At 37.9% G+C, this 20,026-nt stretch overlaps 1 protein-coding gene across 1 annotated transcript in view; it reads right to left on the reverse strand.

The window, feature by feature from the left end:
* ubr3 (ubiquitin protein ligase E3 component n-recognin 3) overlaps positions 1-20,026 on the reverse strand; it is a 51,171-nt gene that overhangs the window by 23,056 nt on the left and 8,089 nt on the right. Inside the window, exons 5-24 of the mRNA XM_037686957.1 lie at positions 18,380-18,420; positions 18,176-18,242; positions 17,947-18,077; positions 17,591-17,819; positions 15,272-15,451; positions 12,999-13,132; positions 12,787-12,873; positions 12,639-12,704; positions 12,466-12,555; positions 12,233-12,361; positions 12,067-12,119; positions 11,848-11,981; positions 10,032-10,117; positions 9,807-9,948; positions 8,915-9,011; positions 6,741-6,882; positions 6,338-6,442; positions 5,960-6,130; positions 2,425-2,870; positions 1,096-1,184 (exon numbers count right to left, since the gene is read on the reverse strand). Of these exons, the coding sequence (XP_037542885.1) occupies positions 1,096-1,184; positions 2,425-2,870; positions 5,960-6,130; positions 6,338-6,442; positions 6,741-6,882; positions 8,915-9,011; positions 9,807-9,948; positions 10,032-10,117; positions 11,848-11,981; positions 12,067-12,119; positions 12,233-12,361; positions 12,466-12,555; positions 12,639-12,704; positions 12,787-12,873; positions 12,999-13,132; positions 15,272-15,451; positions 17,591-17,819; positions 17,947-18,077; positions 18,176-18,242; positions 18,380-18,420 (2,619 nt within the window). The remainder of the gene's footprint in view (positions 1-1,095; positions 1,185-2,424; positions 2,871-5,959; positions 6,131-6,337; positions 6,443-6,740; positions 6,883-8,914; positions 9,012-9,806; positions 9,949-10,031; positions 10,118-11,847; positions 11,982-12,066; positions 12,120-12,232; positions 12,362-12,465; positions 12,556-12,638; positions 12,705-12,786; positions 12,874-12,998; positions 13,133-15,271; positions 15,452-17,590; positions 17,820-17,946; positions 18,078-18,175; positions 18,243-18,379; positions 18,421-20,026) is intronic.

Genomic DNA, 20,026 nt, shown 5'->3' on the forward strand with positions numbered 1-20,026 from the left:
CACGTTTTGGTCTGGCTTCAAATAAAATGAGGCAAATCCAGCTGCGGTTTTAGGTGTAGCTACTAAACTTAAAGCACAGCAGTAACTGCACACAAAGTTGTCGCAGAACAGACCTATAACAAAAGTCCTACTGAGCACAGTGGCTATTACTCATTTGCTAACCATGCTGTGTCAGAATGGTCCTTGGGAGTCCAGACCACTATTAGAGCTTTGATCTCATGTGACCTTACTGCCAACAGGCACAAATACTCCCATAAGAACTCCCTCCACTCAATTTCTGCTAAAAGCCCTCCAGAGACCACATGCACAGACTCGGTCCACTTTTACCTTGCACTAGTAAAAAAAAGAGGGATGAAAGGTTTATTTTAGCTAAAGGCACTTTTATTAAACCAGCAATATGTCCTTCAAACAAAAAGTAAAATTTTTACTTTGTACATTAGTGTCCATAGTAAAATTGATGTTTTTAAAACAATTCTTGTTTAAAACCTAAATTTTAAACAAATTAAACTAAAAATTGTCTACCAGGGGTTCCTCTTCCCCCACTGCCTTTATGAAAGCCCTATTTCATACTTTATTGTGTTAACAATCTATAAACAAAGTGCCTAAATCTCTTGCAAAATGTTTGTCGGGTTTCATTTTAAAATTAAACTTCAGCTCAAATATGAAATAAATTGTGACGACCCAATAAAATGCAGAATTTTCGGACATACTATGTTATAATTTGTCTTGGCATCCAGCTGAGGTCACTCTAAAATTAACATCAATTTGACTGAAGATAAGCTCTACTGACCCATCTACAAACTGTTATGCTTCGTTTGCTACAGAACTTGGGTGCTGTCCACTTAGTTTTTTTAATCCAAAAAAACACTACTACAGCTATTAATGCTAAATGATTAATATTAATAACAATGAGCACTGTGCAGTTTGTGACTGTGCAGACCTTGTAAGCCATTTAGATTAGAATCAAATTAGGCATCGAGCGCATGTCCTCCACAACACCTACATCTTTGCATTAGATTGCATTAAAGGTCATTTGATGCAGCAAAAAAAACCTTTTAATCCATAAATCTATGAAATTGGGATAGGTTGACTTACCAACATCCATGGCGGTTTCCATGAAACTCTTCTGTCTTGATGCAAATTCAGCTAGCAGTTTCTGCTGCCTCTCTCGAGCTCTCTGACGTCTGAAGTGAATAAATAAATGTGAATCAATTTTGTTTTATGATTTTTGCCCAACAAGTCAGTTTTTTGCAAAACTACATTAATATCAACTGTGTAAATAAAAGCTAAGAAAACTGAATGATTTACACGACAAAACTAGACTGGGTTAAAAACATTAAATATGTTTTATAAAAAATATATAAGAAATCCTTTGATAGCTCGTAGCAAATACTCACTTTAACATTTATAAATGGTCAAAACCTTTACAAATGCCCATTACAGTATTAAAAAATATTCCAGGTTTATTGTGCAGGGAATCTTTCCCCTGATCACTCAAAACATGTGTAATTTGTTGCCCATTTAGTACCAGATTCTGCCACATGCACAATGTTTTTTGGTTTTAGTAAAGATGCATAGTCAAAAAAATGGAATTGTTTATCCAGATTTGATAAATACAGTGGATCAAGCCTTTGTCGATGATCACAAAGAAGACCGACAGTAAATAAAGTTCTTATTAAAAAGGCATAAACAAATGCTGACAAGAGCATCGTATCAATAATTTCCCACAGAATGCTTGGGATGCCAACAACTTGAAAAATAGGCCTCTAGATTTTCAGCATCACTGACTGCATTGCTGTCTGATGGTTGCCATGGAAACAAGTCTAGTCTGTGAGAAAAGGCGAGGTCTACCTCTAGTATTCTCAGTGGGATAAAACGAGCACCAAAAGCAGATTGTTAGAGATTTGTTAAAACCCATTCATGGTTAGTTGAGAAATTCTGACAAAGATTAGTGGCTGACAGAGTTGAAAAGCTGGAATTTGCAGAAGTTTTATATTTCAAACAGCCACTGAACTCAATTTTATAACAGGGCACATGATAAATGAGTGAAACATGTTTTTTTTATATACAGGTTGCATCATGCAGGTTATTATAGAAGTCAATAATGTTCTGTTTAACTCACTTTATCAGTACCACATATATAAAAACAAAAAAAAAACAATTTGAGATTCAATATACAAGCACTGTCCTTGACCGTAGGACATAAAAGTTGCATTCACATCATCTGCTACGATGTGTGTTGTGTAATAAAGTAGACTATTAATGGTAAATATAAACTCTATTTTTAGATAACCATTTGTGCATAATATAAACGAACAACTCACACAAACAGATGAGCAATATTTGTATTAAGAAAAATATGAACCTGAGATCTAAAATGAAAAATGATATTTAATATAGAAAAACTATACAGGGTTGTATTACCTTTCTTCTTTGTCCATGGCTTTCTTGTCTGTGGGACTGTTCTTCTTTGGTGGCACTGGCGGACAAACCTTTCCACAAATGTCCTGGATGCTACGCTTGATTTGGCAGCTGCGTGTAGCCGCCTTGGTAAGGATGCGCTCAATGGCTGTAATGCCATCTCCATGAGCGTGACGACTCATGTCCATGTCTTCCAGCCATGACGCCGACAGAGAGTTCTGCTTGGAGGACATCTTCTGGTGGAGCTTGATGAGGAGGGACAGCATGCTTTCTCGGATCTCCAGGATCTCGGTAACCAGCTGGGGGGTTGCGCCTGGTGAACCCCAGCGTGTTGAAGAGCTCTTGGGCCTGACAACTTGAGTGGCCTCGGTGCTGCTCCGGTTGATTATCTCCTGAAACTTCCTCCTGCGCTCCGCCACGAGGCTGAACATCTGAGCTTCTCTTAGGTTCTAAAACGAAATTTAAATATATGCATGTATTTAAATAAAATGTAAATTTGATGAACATGATTTATTTAACACACACTTCAGTGTTTGTATCAGACTCCTTAATAAACCCAGAATATACGGATTTGTTCCTTAAAATTGCAACACTCACAAGAAAAAATGCATCACCTTCTACTTGATAAATATCAAGAACCTGATAAATATCAAGAACCTGATAAATATCAAGCAAAACTATCACACCAAACCAGCATAAAACAGAAAGAAGAACTTCTTGTTACAAACAGCATCCAATTTAACTCGCATCAATGTGCTTTTGTAGATTAGTATTTAGGTATAAACACCTCTTCCTGACATGACAACACTATTAGTCAGATAGATTTTGATGGATTGGTGAAACGTCTCATTACCATATCCAGACAGAAACAATACAAGTCAAATCAAAAGTCCATTATAAAATTTCAGCTGACATTTCACCTCTGCTGATAGCACTTTTGACAACCATATTACTGAAGAAAAATCAAATCACACTGATGTAAAACACACAAGCCCTCTGAAGGATTGGCACGACCCAGCCTGACAGCAAAGGACCTGAGCTGCGCTGTTAAATAAACATACATCATATAGTCCAGTCAAGGCACCATCAATCATTCTGACATGCGGTTAAAAATCGTTTACACCAAACCTGCACTGCACAGGTAATTAGTTTCAGCAGTCAACAGAGAGGAGGACTGCTGAAGCATAGCAATATATTCACGCCTCAACACACCAAGGCAGAGCTCGTTTGAAAAAACACGAAACAAAACACATGCAAAGAAACTCTTTCGTAACAAAAATTAAATGAGCAATCACAGCAGCTGCTGCTACTGTCGTTACAGTCATCGGATTGTTTTATGGGAAAAGGTGCAGACAGCTACCTCTCTCCAATTTCCAGAAAGACGCCTGGAGTTCTGCAGAGGGAGTACAGCAACATAAGTGGATAAAACAAAAGATACTTGACTAAGACACCAGGCTCCAGAAATAAAAACAACTATGTGCATGTGACAGTACAAATCAAAAAAGGTCTCTTACATTATTGTGTTTTAGCTGCGGTTGGGAGTTAGAATAAAAACAAACATCAGTCATCTTCAGTCAATCTTTCAAAGGCCTTTTAAATTACTAATTTATTCTCTCATTTCAATAACTATTGGGTAACGAACAAGTAAAAACCAATAAAACTAGATTTTTAGCTTCCCAGACCTTAATTTACACAACAGTCTATTCAAAAGTTTAATGTATTCATCGATTAATTCTGTTTGTTTTCTTGAACACAGATCCATCAAAATCCTCAGTTTTCTTGCAGAAAATATATCTGTGTGTGCAACTTCATACTTCCTGTTGCTACTCTAACTAGTTTTATAAAAATCAAAAGTTACAGCACTCTGGTATAGAAATGCGTAATGTATACGGTACACAGTAGAAAAGATAGACATTCAGCCTACAATAGAGATCTGTCTACCGGCTAACAGCAGTAATGCTGTGTCTGATGGAAAATCAGAGTTGTCAGATTTAATCTTTACTTTTTATGAGTTGAAAACAGTGCGTGTTAAAGTGTTTTCTTAGAGAGCTAAGTAGCGAAGCTACAAGCTAACTAGGGCCGGCTTGCCGTAGTGTTGCCGTATTTGGACGCATGCGCAAAACGCTGTGTTCCGTCGAAAGTTAAAGTAAGCGTTGGTCAGCTTTAGAGAAACCTGCTCTCATCTGTGAACAGAACGCTGTGTTGTGTGATTTTACTGCGAGACCCTCTCTGGTCAAAGCCACAGAGGAAACAGATATCCATTTAGTGTCAGCTCTCCTTAAAGCGGAAGGAGACGCCCACTAGAGGGTTGGAGGGTGAAGTGTTTCAGTGTAAAATGCTGCTCTGTTGCTGTTCATTTCTTAAGTGAGAATACTGGAAACTGTTAAGAGTTAACAACATATTCTTTAGTTTGAAACATATGGCTAAAACTACATTTGATATATTTTGCACTGTTTTGCACTACAAGAAAGAAGCCTAATACTTGATTTGTTTATTATTTAAAAACTCTCTGGACTTAGTAGTGGAATTTTCTTAATTGAGATTATTTTGTGGTATAGCAGTTTTCAAAATAAATGATGGCAAAAGGACAACCTATGCTTTTTTTTCCCATTCCTATTGGAAGTTTTATACCAAAAACATATTGTGATATATATCGTTATCGCCACCCTTCACAATACATATCGTGATATGTATTATATGCTATATCGCACATCTCTAGTCTGGTACAAAGTGACCAGAAATAATCCGTCAGAATTCAACAAGCATGTTAATGCTGAAATATAGACAGCATTGCTGTAGGAGTTTTACACTGCACCAATAAAAAACAGGTCAGAGCAGCCATCCACTCAGGGAGTGAACATATCCATAATGTATTTTATTACAGATTTGTTGGGTTGATATAATTGGTTTATATATGGTTTATATAATTTCCCTCTGGGATTAATAAAAGTATTTTTGAATTGAATTGAAATGAAAAATTTCACTGTGAACAGCTAAACAAAACCAGCCTAGTCTGCTTTTGTCTGCACCTTGTAACCAAACTACTAACTCCCTCTAGCTGCACCTAGGAGGGTTTTTTGTGCATGTTTTTGCACTTTACTCATTATACATGTATAACCAAGTTCAAAAACACAAAACTTTGGTTTAAACCTGGCTACACCAAGACAATATCTATAACAAGAAGCAAGCATTATGTTTGAAATTAGATTCATGTTGGCTCAAATATAAACCCAAAAAATACTTAAGTATTGTGTTTCAGTCTATTATTTTAACAGATACAAATACAATCTGGCTGATAACGAGTAGCACTTATGCCCCACTGGAGTCAGTTTGTGGCCCCCAAACAATTCAAGTTCATAACCACTGGCTGCTGGTAGCTCAAACAAATAATGTTTTGCTTTTACACACTGCTATGGAGCACAGTCTGGGTAGATACAGTCAATAAAAAAAAAAAACGAATATAAAGAGACTACCAGTTTATTACAGAGACACTGAGGTTAGTGGGGCCACAATAATGTTCAGTAGAGCCGTCACTTGCCTGGCCATAGGAAGAGGCTTCAGTGCTTGTGCTGGGGGGAGGCTCCCTCTTCACCTCAGGAGCTGTCTCAGGAACTCGAACCCTCACAAAGTTGATGACATGATGCAGATTGGAGAGAAGATTGGTGCCTGGGAACCAGCTGTCATGACAGTGCTCCTCAATGCAGGGCTCCTGGAAGCAGAAAAATACGACGCACACAAAAGACATTTTAGACATCATGAGAGAAGTGTTGTATATTATTGTTAAAAGTGCTAAGCACCATGTTCAGTTTGTTTTCAAGTCAATATTTCCCTTCTATCTTGCTTTGTAAATCCGTGCAATATGTTCAATATCAGATTTCAAATTTTTAACATATTTTGTGGTTGTGCCAAAGCTCACCTCCTCCTCCTTGGTGTCCTGAACCTGGTTGTCCAAGCCCAACTCAATCAGGTACAGCACCATGCACAGCACGTGTTCAGACATGTTCTGGTGATCCATCCATATCTAAAAACAAACAACTAAGAAGTTACACAGAAGCAAAAAAGGACCATTTATCCAGTGATAATGTCATTGTCCTGAGTAAACGGCAAAATCATCTGCTTATAAATAAACTGCTACTCTACTCCCTTCTTCACTAAGTGCTTGTGAATTTATAATTTATTAACCGTTTACTTTATTAATATTCTGTAATGTGTCAGCACCAATTAATCAAAAGTAATACTATTTGTACACTCGGTGAATGTGTCAATGTGTAAACTGAGGCAAAAGCAATGCTGCAAGAAAATACTGCACATACACTAACCTTGTAAAGGAGAGTAAATATCACTATGTGCAGAGTCTTGCAGTGCAACAGGCGAATTAGTCCTTTGTAACAGGGATGCAGGGGAGTCCTCTCTTTGTAAGGCGGCCATGGGTTGCCAGTATGAATTCCATACTGCTTCAAACTAGATATCATTTATCACAAGGAGAAAAAAAAAATCAGAAGCACATATTGCAAAGATCGTATCAACCATAAATTCTAAATTACTCAAAAGGTTCAAGCCTATACAACAGAACAGCTGACATTCTTAAGAGATGATTGGATCATTAGAAGAAAAACCAGGCCAGTCCGACATGCCGTTCATCATATCATCATCTTATCATCATAGAGAGTGAACAAGGCTGATGACAAACTCTGGAAATACTTTGATATGCTTGAAGGAGATATATACACCAGATTTGTTTGTCCTGAGTGAAATTACAAAAACAGGCTTGAATAAGACACATCACTGTTTAACATATAGCCATTTTTTTTATTAGGAGTACACAAGAAATCACACATGCTACCACTGAAGGGAATGAGGGGACCCTTTTGGACAGTCTTAGAAGAAATTTTTTAACTCAAAAATGTGCATTAACTGTTTAAAACAATTTTAATAGACCTATTTTATTAAACTAAACTAAACTAAACTAAGCTCCACTACTGCAGAGGTGATGTTTTGTTAAAAAAAAAAAAAAAAAGCCTTCTTGACAACCACTGAAAATTGTTTGGACTAAAATAAATTCAAACAAGGCTCTACCATGCAGTCAGGAGAAGAGCCTTTAAAATAGTCAACTAAAGTTTTATTTTTCTGTCAAGCAAAATAAGAAAATATACCCCAGCATTTGTGTTTTATCAGAAGTCTTTAGGATGTTTAATTTATAATAATTACAATAAGTTATGACTATTGTTTCCACCATAAATAATGCTCAAATTCAAATACTCTAAATGTTATAATAAACACTACCCTTGGGAAAAAGAAATAATTAAATGTGGTAAATGCTGTTGCAAAGATTTAAGAATGTTCAGACTTAGCAGTAGTAAGAAAACTTTTCTCTCCAAATACAGTATAGCTAATTTGTTATATCTTCCAAGTCACCAAAAAGCACAAAAACAAAATGTTAATGGTAACACTGTAATAAGAATCAGACTTCTAATTTAAGGACTTCAATCTTTTAGTTCAAAACTCACATTTAGAAATTTTAACTCAACACAGTTCTTCAGTCTTTGACTGGACAATCTTCATCCAGCAAACAAAATTTGTACCATATTTTTCAGCCTATAAGTCGCAGGTTTTTTTTGCATAATTAGCACACCCTGCGACTTATACACCAAATCAAATTATGTTTTTTCCACTTTATTAGACATATTTGAACTGATGCGACTTATAAGGCAGTGTGACGTGTACGGCAGAAAATACGATACCTAAACTAAAAATATCTTATGTCTGCAGTCTTGTTATAATTTTATTTTCTGTCGTTTATCAAATTTGAACAACTTGCACCAAAAAAAGTACCTAAATGTATATTAAAAATTATGATTAACTATAAATTTGGTTTTAAATAGTTGATATGCCATTTTTTTCTACATTAAACATTAGATTTAATTATTATATATAAATAAATTGAACTGAATTAAAATGACCAACAATTGATAAAAAAAGACAACTAAAAACGCCCCGTGTTTTTAAAAGGCTGATTGCTCAAAGGTTTAAGCGAGTCCCAATGTCCAGATGTTATTGCACTAAGCTTGTCAGTATAATTATCATCTTCATACATCAATAACACTAAAGAAAATTGAGATGCTAACAGTTCTTTCACTCTATAGATATATTTGTCTAGGAAGACAACTGATACAAAGCCAGCAAGAAGGATTTCCTCAGTTCTATTACAATTCAGAGTGAAATATAGATTTTTTTGTTGACGTGTTTTTAATTGGAAACAATCCCAGGGGTTGCAGCAGTCAGTTCACATGACCTTTTTCACCATGTTCTTCCAAGAACAGGTAACACAGGTGACCTTTTGGACCTAAACAAGACTGGGATGATCTTATCGGTACAAAAATTCACCAACAAAAAAAGTACTGAGCATATGATAGACAAGATACATTGAAAAGATTAAGAAACATATTTAAAAGGACGATTTATGGAGGAAAAGAAAGCAATGTTGTTAACTTACAACGCTGAGTATCTGTCCATTGCTGACTGAACATCACGGCGATAGACTGTTCTGAGAACGACCATGATGGGGTCAAACTCCTTCTCCCACACCTCGGCTAGTTTAGAGAGGAAAAAATAAATGCTTTGCAATCTTTGATACAATGTGACCCCCCATCTTTTCACCTTTACCATATAACTGGTGCAAGTCTGCCCCCGAGTGGTGGCTTACGTTCTCATGAAATAAAATTTTAAACTTCCAGCTTCTTGTGAATTATTAATGCCATTTTCTAATAAATACCAGGATATACATATGGTGAGGCAAAACAAATTAACAAATATATATCTGAAAGTAACTTTATTTAGTTAATTTTCAATTTCCAGCTTTAAACAATAATTATACAAGACAATGTTAGGCATTTAAATATTTGTCTTTTATTATGTCTTCTATGCAGTCAATTTAAAAGTGCATGATTAACGCAGCTTTGCACAAATCGTACTCGTGTAATCTCATCCACAATCTTTAGGTCTTTGTTTCACAGCTCTAAGACCCCAATCAAGCCTGGCAAGAACATTCATATTTGGCAATGTGATTACATCTGGATAGAGCTAAATATTCCTCTAAACAGCTTTGAAAATGTCTTTTTCTTTACTCAAACCAATGTTTTTATCTGTATGTTTGGTAGTCTGAATGCAATACATCTGGAGCCAAGCTGTAGCTGACCTACAAACTGAACCCACCTAAGCAGCAAAGTCGACATTAGTTTAGCAACATTTTTGTTGCTGTTCTGGTTTTTTCACTAACCCAGCCACTTCTGTATTAAAGCTCTAAAAATAAAACTTATTAAAATGATCACTTATTACACTTTTCAGCAATTTCCATATTCATGAAGGTAATGCAGCACTTTTCTTACCTTTGGGTGTGTACATTCCCTGCTGCATGGAGCCTCCCGGCTCAAACACGGGAGCTTTGAAATCAGCCACAGCAGAGAGCACATCCTCAAAACTACAGCTTCCCGGTACAATGCCGCTCTTTGGGTTGGGATTTTCAGGAATCTAGAAGAATACCCTTAAGGAAAACAAGTGCTTACAGATATCATCATGTTTCTATAACATCACTTTGAAGCAATGAAGGATACAAGGTCTAGTAGTGCACTGTGTGTTCGATCATTCATGCACAACTGAGAGACCATCTCAGATCGAAGGATCTCATCATCGGTCATGCCTGTAATGAAAAGAAGGGAGTTTATAGAGAAAAACTTACAAAAGTAACACAAATATTGTCACATCATGAACTTCCTGATAATAAAACCAGTTAAACTAGTTAAAACATCTTTGGAAAACTGTGGAAACCTTATGAGACACAATGACACAATGCAGACACCGTCACTGACAAACTTCACGGTAATGTCCTTCAGCGGTTAATTTGAGCCGGATCCTGCCGGAACAAGATCCGGGAACCCTCTCATTTAGACCTGGTGTGTTCCGGCAACTGTTTCCTCGGATTCGGCAACTCAAATCTCTGCCCATAAAAGCCCAAAGTCACCGCACATTTTTATTTTGATTATTTATTAAAAATACAACGAGAGGAGAGACGTTGCCCAATCTGTGGAGTGGATGTTCCAGCCGCACTACGCGCACCAGCTCGCGCACACGCTCCTGCTAAGCAGAGACGCAGACCGCATGTCCATTGGGGATGAGCGTCTTCATCCACCTTCAGCGCCCTGCAGACAGTGCACGTTTTACACACAGGAGCGTCTCCAGACAGCTCTGAAGGACGCGCGCACAACTGCCGAATGTGTTGGAGCTCCTGCGTATATTAACGCGATGCATAACATTTCAGAGATAGTAAATAAAAAAGCTTACAGTACATAACAAAATTTAAAAAAAACAAGTGAAATGTTTGATGCGTTATTCACATTACATCACGTTTCAAAACAACTGCACTAATTTGTCAAAATAACAGCGATCAAAATGTCGAAAAGACAAGTTATCATCTAAAATAAATGGACTGTCCTTAGCTGGACAACTGAGAATTGAAGCACCTGAAGGCAGTGGTAATCAAGATTGGAGCAGAACACGCAGGACTGAATTCAGCTGAGAAGAGTTCGGACAGTGAAGTGTGTGTGAGTGTGTGAGTGTGTGTGTGTGTGTGTGTGTGGGGGGGGGGGGGGGTTAGGACACTCAACAGAATCAGATCTGCTCTATTCACTGCTCTCTAAAATAGCAATTTCAATTCAACCTTTATTTATACAGGTTGTAAGTCTCATTGAGCCTCGAGGACTCATTTACAAGAGACCTGTATTTAATCAATTTAATCAAATGTTTACAGATGTTTAACAACCTGTTTAAATACACCAAAATGCAGGAAATGCCATCACTTTTATTCCAAATTTTCTGGGGGAGGACCCATGGACCACCACCACCGGACCACCTGCTATTTGTGTTCCGGCATCAATTGGTTTACAGATTAAGTCCTGATGTCCTTGAGTGGTGACCTTAAAACAGCTTGAAGGATATTTTGCTCATTTGGATTTTCACACCATTGTCAGTAGGTTTAAAATACAGTATTTTATATTAGCCATTTACTTTTTAAGTATAATATTAAAAACAACAACAACAACAACAACAACAACAACAACAACAACAACAACAACAACAACAACAACAACAACAAGACTATAACAGAACATGGATGACAAACAAAAAAATGATAAACAGCAGTGAAAAGCTCATGATGGACATAAATAAATCAAAACATTTTCTTAACAGTTGCAGCTTTAAATTGACAACAAAGGGCATTGAATCACTTCAAACACTTACAATTTAATAATTCACAATTTCCAAGATAATTCAATAATTTACAAGATTTAGAGATCTTAATGCAATGCGTTGCCAAGTATCTTTTGTATTGTTAGTACCTATAAGTGTCAGGCATCCTGTTTTACAGCTTACCTTGATGAATGCGGAGGCTTGTCAGAATGACCAAAAAGGTCAGTGCTCCTTCTAGCATTGGCCTTTCTTGCTCAGAATCCAACACAGCATTCTGGTGCTGAGACGCCATCGTCAAGAGGTCAACTACTTTAAATCTGAAGGAGAAAGGTGAATGCAGTATTACTTCAAAGTTTGAAAAATCCAAACTGCAACATAGAAATATGACAAAATTGGGTTTACCTCTCAAATACACTTGAAATAAAGTAGTCTGGATCCAGTCTTGATGCGCAAACCTACAAAAACAAAGAAGAAAGGTTTGAATTAATAAATAAAATTAACAACGAAAATAATAATACATGTGAATGATAGTGAGAGTGAATGCTGTGTATGTTCCAGCATTTCTAACCTGGAGCAGATAGATGTCTGGATCAATCATGGAGTTGCAGAAGTGTGATTGCACATAAGTCATGGCTTGTCCTTTTATCTGGAGCCCATTCCTGACCCACATATTACTGTGGATCTCTGACAGACATGCCTGCAGGCAGACAGAAAACATTTCAGTCAACCTATGGGTACAGATACACGAGATATACATGTTTAAAACAAAGTGCCTTTGACCTTCTAGTGCTACAAGTTTACCTGGATTTGGAGAGGATGCACCATGATCTTCATCAGCATCTCCTGGTCTGGCAGGAGGCTATCCAAATCTAAGCCTTGGCATTTTACAGCCTGCAGATTTTCAACCAGATTGTTAACTTTCAGAAACACAAAACAATAGACTGCCTAATGAGTGATGTAAACTTCTGATGTACCCTGCTGAGGAACATGGCGTAATAGCGATGGAGTGGCAGGTGAAACGTCACTTGATTTTGAGCAGGCTGGAGGAGAAAAACAGTGAATCAAAAACAAAGAAGAATAAAAACTTATCTGTAAACGCCAACATTTACCATTTAAATGTACCTCATCAATGAAGCCAATGGCATCAAACCAAATCTGCAGGGCCTCCAAACAGTAGCGAACCACCGTTTTTGTATATTCCTGTGTCTCCTGTTCACATAAAATTTAACATTTGAAATGAATTACACAGCTAATATAGGATGCACATAATGATTTGCACGATTGCACACAAAATCAGTTGATGTGGAAAGACTTGATGTGAAGACGGGACTTACTTTGACTTTGCAGTGTGTTAAGAGGCCCCACATTGGTTGTGCACAGGCCTCGAGCTCTGCTGCAAATGCTGCGTAGTATGTCTGAGACTCAAACTCCACATGCTCGTTCAGTTCCCGCTTATTCAGGTTCATACCTTTAAAAGCAAATAGTTTCAAAAGTTACTTAGTTGTTTCTTGACATGTGCATTTTAAATGTTTGAATTTAAGTTTTCATTATCTAGTGTAGACCCGTTTACCATCTAATATTGACATTATTTGTGTTTATTTTAAACTGTTGATGCGATTTTGCTCAGCATCAATCCTTATTCAGCAAATCTTCAAATACATTAGCTAAAGTGGAGCACAAACGGATACAACGTAACAGTGACACTGTGCTCTAACTGTCAGCAAGAGGACACTCGGACCGACTGTACAAGGGTGAATGTTATTTTTAGAGCCATGGCAGATTACACGTGACAAGTGCCACCAACATCTCCCCTCATAAATCACTTTTTTATGTGGAATTTATACAGCAGGATTAGGCCAATTTTAGTCACTCTAAAATGAGTCAGGTTAATTGTGCAAAAAACAAAAGCAATTAAAATGAAGTGTTGGGTTTCAGCCAAAAACCTTTGAGTTAAAAGTAACAGAAGCATCGTGATGAAAGGTAAGTTGATTTATGGAGAAAAGCCAATTTAAAGAGAGACAGCAATGCACTATAAGAATGACAGTCCACATAAAAATAAACAACACCTATTTAAGGATATCAAAGTTCATGCTCATATGAACTTTGATGTATTGAAACACTTTGGCTATGGCTGCCTCAGAGGAGTTGATGGGGAAGAGGGCGAGCCCCAGAAACCATCTTATCACCATAAAACTGGTTGGCCCACTATGCGAGTAAGCCACTTATGGGACCGAGTTTGTTGTGGCTCCTTGGACTGATTTAAGTCCTTTGGATGAAGGAGGAAACGTCTCAACAACAACAAAAAAAGAAGGAAACAAAAAACGTCCAGAGGACCTGACTTAACTTTGCTGGGTTCTATTCAAGGATGGTTTGTCTGAATATTACACAAATATCCATCCATCTATCCACTTTCTTCCGCTTATCTGGAGTCGGGTCGTGGGGGTAGCAGCCTAAGCAGGGAGGCCCAGACTTCACTCTCTCCAGCCACTTGGTCCAGCTCCTCTGGGGGAATCCTGAGGCGTTCCAAGGCCAGCTGAGAAACATAGTCCCTCCAGCGTGTCCTGGGTCTTCCTCTGGGTCTCCTCCCAGAGTGGGACGTGTCTGGAACACCTCACCAGGGAGGCGTCCAGGAGGCATCCTAACCAGACTAAAGAATGAGATTGCAGACACAGGCGGTTGAAATGAGTTTCCTTCACAGGGCAATTGGACTCTCCTTCGGAGAAAGGGTGATAAACTTATCCAGGAGAGACTCAGAGTAGAACCACTTCTCCACATCGACAGGAGCCAGTTGAGAGGGTTTGGGCATCTGGTAAGGATGCTCCCTGGGCGCCTCCCTATGGAGGTGCTTCGGGCATGTCTGACTGGGAGGAGACCCTGGGGAAGATCCAAGATACACTGTCTCTCGGTTGGCCAGGAAACGCCTTAGTGTCCTCCCAGAAGAGCTGGAAGAGGTGGCTGTGGAAAGAGATGTCTGGGCCTCCCTGCTCAAGCTGCTGCCCCCACGACCCGACTTAGGAACAAGCGGAAGAAAATGGATGGATGCTTAAACAACTGAACTGTGTGTTGTATTATGTTATTTGTGTGTAAATTAACACAATATGATAAATAAGCCAATTTCCTTCTAAATGTTTGCATTATATTCAAATCAACAATTATCAGTCAGGTCATCGGGACAGTTTCCTTCTTTTTTTTTCTGAAAGGTTTCACCTTCGATCCGGAAGGCTTCATCAGTCAAGGAAACGCACAACAAAACTGATTCTTCCCCCGACAGCTTACTACAAAGTGGAACAAACCAGATATGTTGGTGCTAAGATGGTGTTTTTCCCAGTCTTTCAAAGAGACCATCTTAGCACCAACATAACTGGTTTGTTCCACTTTAGAGTAAGCTGTTTGGGGGGAAGAATCAGTTTTGTGTTGTGTGTTTCCTTGACTGATGAAACCTTCCGGATGGAAGGTGAAACGCTTCAGAAAAAAAACAGAAACTGTCCAGATGACCTGACTGAAAATGTTTGGATTGTATACCTGGATTATTGAGCATGGACTTTTTTGATTATATTCAAATGATTTAGATTTTTAAAAATAAATAAATTTAAACTCTAAAACTTACCTTGAAAATATGAAACAAAGGTCATCCAAAGCATCAGTAACGAGTGGTCCTCTAGGAACTTTTTAGCTACACTTTGGTGTGACAGGATATTGATAAAATCACTGACTAGAGGCCAATACGTATTGTTCTTCAGTAGCGCTTCGCTGCAGTTTACCACAACATGTCGATTGTTCTCTTCATCTAAAAGAAAGGAAAATAACAAGAAACATATTGACATCAAGCTTAAGATCAGTTTACAACTAATTTTAATTTAAAAGAAACAAAAACATAACAACTAGAACATTCACAACACAGCAAAGGTTACAAGCCACAAAAAAAATTAATTAAAAATGTAACTAATTTAAAGACACACTGAAGGGCCAGGGGCAGAAACTTGTCAACAGTCTTCCAGAACTGATGATTTAATACAAAAACAATATCTATCAGCTACAAATAATTAGAAAACTGTGCAGTCTCTTCACACATTGGTCTGTTCATATGATTTTTTTAAAGTTAAGTGGCACTAGTCATAGCCTGCTGGAACACCGTCAGTCATGTAGAGTTTAATTTTAAGCTTTTAATGACAACAGGTTTTTTTCCAGGCTTATCTGGATTTGTTATGATGCATTCTATGCTGTGCTGTTTACATGTGAAGCACTGGATGAAGTCTAAAAGAACAAACAATGCCAGGAATAAGACTCCAAATCCAGAGAAGATGAAGAAGAGATGTCTAGGATGTAGAGCCAAACAAAGAGCAAAAAGGATGAAACTTTGTTTTAACCAAACATTTCTTGGTCTTCATGGGACATGCTAAATCCTTTGGAAATTAAACTGATGTGCTTGGATCACAAACAAAACAAGAGAAACATCTGGAATAAATTGGGATTTCCTCAAAGACATAGCTACCAGTACATGAATACAATAGTCCCTCGTTAATCGCGGGGGCTCCGTACCCTGAAGTCCCACGATAAGTGAAATCCCACACTCTTGCAATATTCTAAACAATATTTCTAAACTCTAAATGCTCTACAAGAGCACAGAATGTCATGATTTCAGCTCCCTTCCTCCTCTGCTCTTTGCCACCTGCAAGGGCTCTTGGCCACGCCCACTTCTCAGCTAAGCAGCTGAACAGCTGATCAGCTGCAGCAGGAAGTTTATCCTGTAGTAAGGGCTGCACAAAGGTCAGAGTCAGAGTCAGAGTTTCTTTATTGTCATTCGCACCTCATGTGGTACATGTGGTGGAGCGAAATTATGTTCACAAGGTCCCAGTTACATCCAACAATAAAATGTACAAGAAAAACAGTAATAACATCTAAGATATGAACTAAGAAAAACATCAACTAAATATACACTAAGCACTCATAACATAAAACATTGAACATCAGCACAAACATGAACATGAGTCTGTGAGCAGATGTGCACGCATGAACACACCAACATTGAAACAGATCAGCAGCAACATGAAACAGATCAGCAGCAACATGATATGGTTTTTCACAGTGATTATTCTAGTTAGAGATTCATGAGTATAACAGCCTCAGGGTAGAAGCTGTTCCTCAGTCTAGTGGTTCTACACTTAATGCTCCTTAACCTCCTTCCTGAGGGGAGTGGGGCAAAAAGTGTGTGTGCTGGGTGAGTGGGGTCCTTCATGATGCAGGTGGCCCTCTTCCTGCATCTGGAGGTGTAGATGTCTGTGATGGTGGGGAGGCTGATTCCGACAGATTTCTGTGCAGCCTTCACCACTCTCTGCAAAGGTGCAGCAGGTGCTAAATATTTTAAAACAATTTTATTTTAAATAAAAGTTCCATGCCAATCGTTTGGCTCATCCATCAATCAGCCACTTCTGTGTCATGTCCAATCTGATTTTGAAAAACCGCGACAGAGCGGGTCCGCGATAAACGGACCGCGAAGTAGCGAGGGACTACTGTGCATTGTGAACTCCAACAATATTCTGTGGGTGTCAGAAGTGAAGAAAGGATTGCAGAGCTTGTTAAGAGATGATGTGGTGGTACTCGATGACAAAAAGACATTGATGCACTCCGATGTGTTGGGGCTATGCTGACTACTAAGAGCAGTAATGTTACATGTTAGTTCAAGTTTGGGTCAAGCACTACAGTGCATTCACAGTGACTTCTGGAAATTTCAATGGTGTCCCTCTGTAAAACCTCCAAAAATGATCTCTTTTCACATCATTTTAATTTGGGGTTTATTATAAAGTATTGCTTAAATTTAGTGAATCAAAGCTGAATCCAGTTCAACCCAGTTCCATACAAACAATCCCCAGGTTCAAGGTGTTAAAATAAAAAATATTTAGAAAATAAACTTAACAGGGCAACTTACCCTGAAGTTCACTTTTAACAAGGCAGCTTTCCATCATGTAGTGAAGGACCATGACCATGATGTCCAGCAGATGACACTCCTCCGTCATGTGTCGGGCCAGCTCCTCGTTGCTGAACAGCTGCACGCTGATGTGCACGATGCGGTTGGACATTGTATCCGACTCGTGGCTTTTCATCAGAGTTTTCATGATGAAGGCGTAATGTTGAACAAACGTTTTTGTAAATGTAATCTGTCAGAAAGGACAAAAAAATAATTCTACTAAAAATAGTTGCAATGAAGAGCTTACATCACGACATGCAAATAAATTATATAACCACAAAAAACAAATAAAATATATATATATATATTTTAAATACCTTGTAATCTTGATCTGGCAACATATTTAATAAGAATGTGACCATTTTCTGGGGAAACTCAAATTTTATTGTCCAAAACAACAACTCCTCCAGAAAGCATTTATGCTTTAGTGTTTCAATAATGAATGGATCTACGTGGAGAAACGACAGAAAGAACGAGCATGCAAATCAATGCAGTTCAAATATTTTATTATTACTTTCCTTTTTTTTTTGTTTTAGATAAGTTTACCTTTGGTACTGCTGCTCAGCTTAACCCTTTTCCTCTGACCAACAGACTGCTCTCCATCTTGATCCTCCTGAAAGGAACAGCAGACAATAACATTAAAATCTCAGCAAACTGATCAACAGTAATACATCAAACAAAAACAAACTTATCTTGTGGTCATTAAACACAATTTAAATTAAGATAAGTTACACTTTTGTTGACACAAACCTCTTTAGTAGATTCTTCTGGGCTTCCTGGTCCAGTGGTTCCTAAAAAAAAATTAAAAATTAAAAATTAACCACAAAGTTCTTTTAAAAAATAGAAAACCTCTGGACTTATTAAAAGGCCTGCAAGTTTGAAAAATGTCAGTGAAAATGTGTATTGAACATCATATCTGTGGTGTTGTTACTAAAAGATGCTGCAGACATTTTATTAAAACTTCAAATATTAAATCACCTTGTAAAATATGAAAAGGCTAAAAAAAATCTCTATTAAAACATGTAGCCTAATGTACCTGCTCTCCAGCTGTGCTGGAGTTTGAGTTTGTGTTGAATCAGCTTCAACTGTACTTTTTTAAATAATCTAAAAACAAGTATCTGTGAACATTATCTGGCACAACATAGACAATTTGTGAGCCATATATGATAAAAACAAAAGTCTGCAAATGTAAATAACTGGGGTTTTGGAAGATGAGGTTGTGCACTGCAATGATAATTAAGTAATTGTACTTTTATACAAGCAGTTTTGTAATGCAGTGCATTAATTACAATTCAATTCAATTCAAATACAAAAATACTTTATTAATCCCAGAGGGAAATTATTTGTTGTTGTAACTCATTATCCTCATTTCATTAAGAGATGTTATAGATACTGATGGCTGTAGACAGGAAGGATCTCTTGTAAAGGTCCATCCTACAGTGGATCCTAAGAAACTGGCTGCGGATGCCGTCCGATCCGTCCACCCAGACTTGGCTGGCCTCTCGGTTCCCCTCGGGCTGTAGGACCGCCCAAATGCTGGGCAGAACTCCTCCCAGAGCAATGGCCACTCCTCCCAGCAGTCTGCCAAGCTCCTCGTCACTGCGGACAGCCAACTGTAGGTGCCGAGGGACGATCCTGTCCTTCCGCTGTTACGAGCCGTGTTTCCTGCTAGTTCCAGGATCTCAGTGGTCAGGCACTCGAGCACAGCTGGCAGGTAGATGAGAATGCGTCCACAGAACATCCTTTTCAACTCACTTGAGATTTGGGGCTGCAGTTGAGATATTATTTGAGCTTTTGAGATGTTAATCAGCTGCTGTTGGTTGTAGAAAACAGCCTTGTTGCCATAGTTACGCATCATAACAAATGTCCAAAACTAAAAAAGTTTCAGTAAAAATCCTTCCAGCTGCACAGCATCTGATACCAGAGGAAACAATCATCCAAAAAATGTGATTTATATCCAGAAAAAGAGGAAATAAAGTTTCCAAAAACAAAATCTCAAAACGAAAGTAACAGAGCTGCTCCAACATGCAGCCACCTTGAGCGGCGCAATTCTAGAACCGGAATTCTAGAAAAATCTAGAATTCAAAGATACCGTTTGTCTCAAAACACAATCTGATTTTCATAAAAATCCTTAAAAGTAAGTGATTAGAACCAAGTTAACAAAATGTTATTAAAACGAAATATTGTCATGTTCATTTCAGAAGAAATAAAATATTTGGGATGTGCGACTTCACTGTGCAGCACAACTCTGAACTGTTAGTTCATTTTTCTAAAGAATCAAGCATTCAGGAATGGTTGGGTTGTTTAATGAAAGAAGATTTACTTTTTAATAAACAGTCAAGTTATGTGCTCGTGACTGCAAAGAAAAGGAATTTTGCTAGTATAACTCTTTTTGCA

This window comes from Nematolebias whitei, chromosome 13, assembly GCF_014905685.2.
Source record: "Nematolebias whitei isolate Nwh7 chromosome 13, NemWhi1, whole genome shotgun sequence".
NCBI lineage: Eukaryota > Metazoa > Chordata > Actinopteri > Cyprinodontiformes > Rivulidae > Nematolebias > Nematolebias whitei.